Source organism: Triticum aestivum, chromosome 7B, assembly GCF_018294505.1.
Source record: "Triticum aestivum cultivar Chinese Spring chromosome 7B, IWGSC CS RefSeq v2.1, whole genome shotgun sequence".
NCBI lineage: Eukaryota > Viridiplantae > Streptophyta > Magnoliopsida > Poales > Poaceae > Triticum > Triticum aestivum.
In genome coordinates this window covers 518248321-518255735 of record NC_057813.1, presented here as the reverse complement: position 1 = coordinate 518255735, position 7415 = coordinate 518248321, and the positions used below count along the sequence as shown (strand labels likewise).

General features: G+C 42.2%; 1 protein-coding gene across 2 annotated transcripts; it reads right to left on the bottom strand.

Annotated features, from left to right (window-relative positions):
- Positions 1–319: 319 nt before the first annotated feature.
- Positions 320–7250, bottom strand: LOC123162281 (C2 and GRAM domain-containing protein At1g03370). Of its 2 annotated transcripts, XM_044580080.1 has the most exons (10): positions 6651–7250; positions 5085–6446; positions 3843–4025; positions 3423–3700; positions 3228–3344; positions 2756–3015; positions 1876–2041; positions 1509–1781; positions 1105–1297; positions 320–797 (listed from the first exon to the last, which is right to left on the bottom strand). In XM_044580080.1, exons 1-10 carry the CDS (start codon positions 7078–7080, stop codon positions 793–795), a joined length of 3267 nt encoding a protein of 1088 aa, XP_044436015.1. In that variant the 5' UTR covers positions 7081–7250; the 3' UTR covers positions 320–792. The 2 variants fall into 2 exon arrangements, with proteins under 2 accessions (XP_044436015.1, XP_044436014.1); XM_044580079.1 differs by lacking the exon at positions 320–797 and having other exon boundaries at positions 814–1297.
- Positions 7251–7415: the final 165 nt, after the last annotated feature.

The following is a 7415-nucleotide window of genomic DNA, read 5'->3' as shown; positions in this document are numbered from 1 at the left end:
GGGGGGGGGATTTTGATGCTACGGAACATGTTGAACTGATGTTAAAGATGCATGAGATGATGAAGAAAAACATAGTGGATAAATGCTAAGTACAAACTTGTGGGTGATAAGGATAGAAAGCATGTTGTGTTCAATTTATTTGGGTGCATTTAAGTAAAGATAGATTATCTAAGTTGCGCAAATGTAAACTAATGCCACTGGATGATGGTCCATTTAAGGTCTTGGAGAAAAGGTAAATGATAATGCATACAAACTTGAGTTGCGGCATAAAAGAGTGCATGCAGGAGGGGGATAACAAAACATTCGGTACGTAGGCCTATATAAATGTTGTTCGTTATATAGCAGCTCTTAGATCAAGGCATACGAGTATGGCAAATTGAACAACAAAATAGTAGATATACCACATATTTGCTTGATTGTTTTACAGTACAGCACACAACTCCGACAAGACCTCTATGGATCAAAATTAGCTTTCTTTCACTATATCACTTCTGTTATACATATACAGGTCAGCTGTGCATATACAACTCTACTTGACTTCCTATGAGGATAAATGGGTAAGGCCGTGTCAGAAATGTTTTTTTTAACGAACTGCTTCTGAAACAATCTATTCACATAGTTCACTTTCAGGCTCTGCTGTCTGTGTAAGAACTGCAAACTGTTGGCAGCAGCTAAAGCATGTCTCACCACAAGCAGACAGCAACATATCATGCCGATTCCCCTCTGCTTGGGCTCTTCAAACACATTTTGATGGCATGAGTAATCTACTGTTACACTGTACAGAGGTTAGCTTCAACCTACAAATTTGCCGCACACAGAAAAATCAGTGTCATTCTTTCCCGAGGCAAAACAAATAGCGCTGATTCATACAGAGCAACAAAAACAGTTTGCTTTCTGACAGTGCCACCTAAAAAGTTATACCAGATTCATTGCATTTAGTTTCCACTCAGTGGTAATAATTCATTTGACACAGAAGCAATGAAATGCATCATATAAACTTACTTTCCTGGCATTGGTTTGATGTGAACTCTGCTATATGTTAACATGACATTAGAAATCATAATAACGAACACTAAGGATCAATAGCTGCATTGAAAAGGGTACCGTTTCTTGACGTAAGATCCTTTACGACTTCGGAAAAGAGCTCCTTCAATCTATTTGAGGTGTTGGACATGATATTTTTTGTGATCTTCTTTTGTTGCTTGGTGCTTTTTAACCAGGCAATCCTCAACAAGACCTGCACGTTGCAGGTGTTTGGTTTTGATGGTATGTTCGCCATATGATACTTTAGCTGGAGCTGCAAGTTAAGAACCATTGTGATCAACATTATTCTATGTACCAGTTCAGCAAAAAAAAAATGACAGAACAAGCATACAGTAATACCACTTCAATTCTTATGTTTTAGCTCAGAGCTAAGGTTACAACTATTCGGAATGGTCACAAACTCTTGATAATGGTTCGCATAGTACAGACCATTTAAGAATAAATGTGGGAAGGGGGAGTCTTACATTAAAGAAGTCCCCAAGTAGAACACCTTGGAGGGTCATCACCTCTTCAATGGCCCAGCCATCTTGGTTCACTAGGGCATACTTCTGCTGAGTGGTGCTTGCTTCTCCTCCATATCGAGACAATGCTTTGTCAAACTTGTAGCTGATTTGCCGCTTGTATATATTTCTGCCTACAAGTTCCCATTCTGTTGATGAGTAGTCCAGACAGCCAGTCTTTTGCATCACTTTCTGTTCCAACTGACCTCCTGAAAACATCTCCATCAAGGACTCAACCTGAAAATTTAGATATATGTAAGGAATCCCAAAACAAATTTTAGTGCGAAAACAAATTGTGACAAGCTCATGCGAAAATAAAAGTGGCACTCACGTCCACAGAAAGAACTGATGAGAATATTTCGGACATTTTGACATCCTCATGGGTAAATAAGGATCCACATTCTTCCGCCTGGAGTTCTTTTGGTTCAGACTCCTCAATTACCTCTCCCTTCTGTTCTTGACCCGGTGATCGCATTTTCCAGATCCCCATGATTATTCTGTCAGATAAAGATTTCTTGATGTGATACATTTATATGCAAACTAGCAGAATAGCTTAGTACATGATGGGATAGCAAGATCCGATCAACTATCTGCAGAACTATAATCAGTAGAAAATAGAAGCCTATTGTTACTACATTTTCTTATTTGTATACCGTGAGGTTGTGCGTTATAGAAGAACCTGAATACAGTGGGCCAGCCTTGGGCAGATTCCTTTTTTTTGGAAACAGTGGGCCAATTTTGACTTGCTTGGCTCAAGGGACTAGACTAGTCAAGATTAGTCAGCCACTAGTTAACCAGTCGCTCGGCAGTGCCAACCAATAGAGTCAAGGTGCCCAGTTGACACCCAGGTTACGACTGGTACACTTGTCAACGCGACTAGCCGCTCGACGCTTAATATTGGGTTCAAATCCCCCAAAAGACTAAAATGTTAAAGTTGTCCTATCTTATAATGGGAATTATGCTGAAATGTGTCCATTTATAGTTTTCGACCCTTCGTCACTGCAGGTCAAGCCGGCTTTGGGCTTGTAATCTGCAAACCAAAGCCACATCAGGCCAGCGTACCCATGAACATGTTATCCTTGAACTTCACAAAATAAGATCTAGAGTTATTTTATTTTATTTAGAAATTTTGATCTGAAGTTCTGAAGAATAAAATATATGCTTGGCCTAGATGTCTCACTGGACCTCGAAAACAAACAAATGAAAGGTACCTGTGAGCATCATTGAACGAAACAAAGGACTGAAAATGGAACTTGAGTCTTCCATGATGATCTGTTGCCTTGGCACCATGTTTTGCTTCTGACCCTCTATCCTTTCTAAGGATAACCATCAAGGATGGGCTGCCAATTGACAGTGTAGGAGGGATAACCTGGATATCATCAACGTCTTCCCACAGAAAGAAAAACTTGGTCTTGTGACCAAATATATTAGAGTAGAATCCAATTATTCTTGGAGAAAAAAATACTCGTCCCTGTAAAAGAGCCAGTTCTCTGTAAATATTGACAGAACAAAATGGAGAAAGTACAAAATATTGGCAAATGTCAAGCGAGTCACAAACGAATGCAAAACTATAGCGGTGATTCTCCTTGGTAGTATGGTACATACATGTACAGGTCTACTTGGTACAATTAAAATAATAGTAGCATCTTTGACACATAAATAAACAATCAGAAAAGTAAATACCTGAAGTGGCATCTTCCGTTTTAGATGACAGGTGAAATCATCGATGAGGAACTCTTCAGGAGGGAGGTTAAAGAGCTTTCGGAATGCTAAATTTGTTTGTGCTGACCGCAAATTTATCTACACATTATGTCATATGTAATTTCAGAAATAGAAGAGATGATGAAAAACAAATCAGACAAAAAGTTAGGTCCTTACCTTCTTACCGACTTCATTCCCCATCTTTGCCAGGTAATTCAGAACAACTTCAGTTCCTCTCGAGTTGTTCAAAAATATTCTCAAATGTAGCTTAGGGTTGCTTGCTGGATCACACTTCCCATCAAGAGGAACCCATATGTCCATTAAATCTGACAAATTGCTCTTCAGGAAGTTCACTTCGGCGTGACCAATGGGAGCTTCATCTAATTGATTCGAGTCATGAATAGCTACATCCATCCTTGATGGTGGATCATCCATTGCATCAAATTCGAATATCTCTAGAAATTCAAGCATCAAATGGGTCAGCTACACTATGCATATGTGAAGGTCAGTACCGTCAGTTCATGCAATACTGTAGCACAAAGGATCGGCTGCTCTTCCCAGCTGAGAACAAAGCAACATGAAGGGGAAGAAACTAACCGTTCCATTTTGGATCAGATGTGTGGAATTTAATTGAGCTTGTTTTCCTCTTCGTGTTGCAGGTAAAAACAGCATATAGGTCAAATGGTTGAGATGAACCAGCAGATAGTATACCAGTACCCTCAATAAGTGCAACAGTCAGTAACCAGCCATCTCCATGAGCTTTGACTCCATGATCACTACCTAATACAGGAAGAAGAAAAGACGAATATTGCTCAACTGTTACCGAAATTTAAAGCAAATCAAGTAGCACTACAATACCAGAACATATGTGTAGAGCAAAATGTCCATTGGTTGCAGTAGAAGACAATTCACCTCATCTCCTTTTAGAATAACACTTTCACTCTTAGAGCATATCTATATCTATACCATCTATTTCTATTCCATTATATAGTGTATGAATAGCTTTGAATATCGTCCGTTGGATAAAGTCAATCTGACGTGAGAGAGATGGCAAATCCGAGCACTTGTCGCCGTCCGATTTCCTCTTTACTACACCGGATTCTGCCACGTATACTATCTAGAAGATCTATGGCTGTACTTAAGCCCAATGGATATTATGCACAAATCACGAAACACACTTCTACTTTATTCTAGACTCTTCTATAATTAAACACTCCGAAGTTCTTCTTTTCTAACAGAACTGTCATTGATTTTTACTTCCGTGAAAAAAAATCATTGTGTTCAAAGCTACGGCCTTACATCATAAACCAAATTTATCTTGGTGATGCAGCATTAGGTATTCACGTTATTTTTTATTGAAAATTCAATACGAAGTAATTGCAAGAGACTGCCTAGACAAAATGTGCTTGATATATTTTACCCGAATTTTGCGTAGTATATACCATGCAGTTTTCAAGTATTTTGTAGCCATAATTTGATTTATTTTTTTATGGAATGGGCTAAGAGAATTAAATATGCATCTTATACTTGATGTATGTGCCTCAAAATTTCATTTGACTATTACAATTCAGTATGTCCATCTTTGGTCGTACTTTGATTATCTAAGCTCTCACATGCAATGCATGTATTACTTACTAGATACTTCCTCCGTCCGGAATTACTTGTCGCTCAAATGGATGTATCTAGACGTATTTTAGTGCTAGATACATCTGTTTGGGCGACAAGTAATTCCAGGCACAGGGAGTACAACAGAAAGAGAACGTAAAACTAATCAAGAATATTCAGATTCATGTGCAACAGTTTTGGAGTAGATAATAACATAGTGACTGAGATATCTACCTCTTTGTCTCCATGCATTCAAGAAGCGCTTTATTACTTTCAGGATGGTCTGTCCCTGAAGGATCAAGACAGCACAAACTACAACCTCTCCAATTGAATCTGGAAGGTCAATGCCAAAATATTCAAGCCCATTCATCACTTTGGGCCTTGATAAATGAAGGTGAACTATAACATATATCCCTATGATAACAGAGAATATGAATGTGAAGTTCCCAAGGAAGCGGACAATCAACCTCCAGCTTGGTTCTTTATGTGCTTGTAGTGAGGCTAAAATCTTTTCTTTGTTTGAATTGGCATCATCAAGCTCAGCTACTTTAAACCTTTGGGACAGTACATCAGAAAATTGTGCATAACCTTCTGACATGCCTTGTTTTGCACCACTCTCAATCATTCCTTTCATCATTGTGCTCTGAAGAAAGTTGATCCGCCAACTTACAGTAAGATGTGCTGTTTGCTCTTCAGATGATAAGTGGGGACCTGGCGTTATACAGTACAATATCTCTATCTTGAAACAACTGCCATAAGGAACATCAGGTGTGCTAACAATAGACAAAACAGCGAAAGAATTCCCAGCTGCTTTTAAGTATTTCTGCTCTTCTGTGGCTTTGCAAGCTTTAACCAGCTTACTAGCGGCTTTTATGTAACTTAATGTTCTTCGCAAACAACCATCGTTGCTATCGATCTTCCATGGTTCAATCTGAAATCCACTTGTTCCTTGAAGCTCTGCTACTGCTGGCCAGAAATCTGAATTTGGAGAAAACAAGAGGGAATTCAGTCCAGCTGGTGCAATAACATAAGATTCATCAACTAGAACGCCGTTAGCCAGTTTTGCTGGCATTTCACAGCCTTGATCTTTGGACTCCATGATTTTCAGTAGCTCATCAAGGTTTGACTCAGATGGCGTGCCATTCTCGGGACTTTCACGGTCTACAGAGCAAACTTTTGGCTCTTCGGACTGCTCCACCACTGACTCAGCGTCAGAGGCAACGATGGAAGGCAGATTAGTATCAGCAGGTTTCCCAAAGAAATAGCGAGACAAGACCTCTACCACCGACGACGTATTCGCCATCGCATCATTAGAAACAGCGGTTCCAGGTTCAGTGACTGCTTGGTCAATGCTGGTCCCGGGCGGTTGGTCCACAGCACCATCCCCTAATCGTTCCATACTTCCCTGTGATGATCGGTCCAAACTGGCAAGGGCTGACATGTCAATGTAGCTATTGCTGGTTGACAAAGTTCCATCTTTGTTCCCAATTGACCTGTCTGAACTGGATGCTGCGCCATCCGAAGTGGGTTGTTGCTGGTGCGATTCTTCAGACACGTGCGAGCGTGTAGACAAGGATATGCGCAGGCAAATTTCCCCTGCACATGGAAGAAATTCAAATTAAATGCTGCCAAGATTGCTAGTGCGTATCTTAGAATATGACATCCAAGAAAGCTCATACTTGTGCATGCAAGTCAATTGCTTATATATGCAAATTCAAAACAAAACCACAACAGAGGAGAGGAAAAAGAATCGTGGGGACGAATGCGGCGCGGGGCAAGGCAATAATAATAATAGCATACCGCGTTCTTTCTTCTTGGACTTCTTGCTCTTGGGCTGGAGCTGGTACCAGGCGGTGCCGAGGTTGAAGTCCTCGGCCTCCATGACCTTGGAGAGCGGCACCTTGACCTTGCCGAGGAGGTCGTTGGTGAAGTACTTGTCCTCGTTGAGCACGGAGACGGAGAGCTCCTCGGTGACGTCGCCGACGAGGAAGCTGAACTCCTCGTCCCAGGCGGGGGTGAGGCTCTTCTTGACGACGGCCGTCTTGGCGCGGCGCTTGCCGAGCTGCAGCTTGACGAAGGGGTCGCTGGAGCCGTTGAGGTGCACCGGCAGCAGGCCGCGCGCCTCGAGAACGCGCACCAGCAGCTTCATCGGCGACCCGGCAATCTGCCGAGCACTCCCCGCGCTCTCCCCCTTCCCCACCGACGACGTCAGGCTCTTGAGCTTCGTCATGCGCGGATCGCGGCGGCGACCATCAAATCAAACCGAATCAAACCAAAATGCGAGCAGCATGCACGATCGATCGATCTTTCCAAATCTTTTGAATTCGCGGACGAATCGAGGGAGGAAAGGGATCAGAGTTCTTGGGTCGCCATGTCTGTTTGGTTCCTTCCTTGCGCCGAAACGGGGGGGGGGTGGGGGTGGGGGTGGTTTCCCCGCGTCCGCCCGGGTGCTCGCTAATTTTGGTTTTGGGCGCTCACGTGGGCTTCGAGATTAGTGCTGGCCGTTGAATCGGAGAGGACGCTGGGGAAAGGAGCGGCGTTTCGGCCCAACACGTGGCTTCAGGG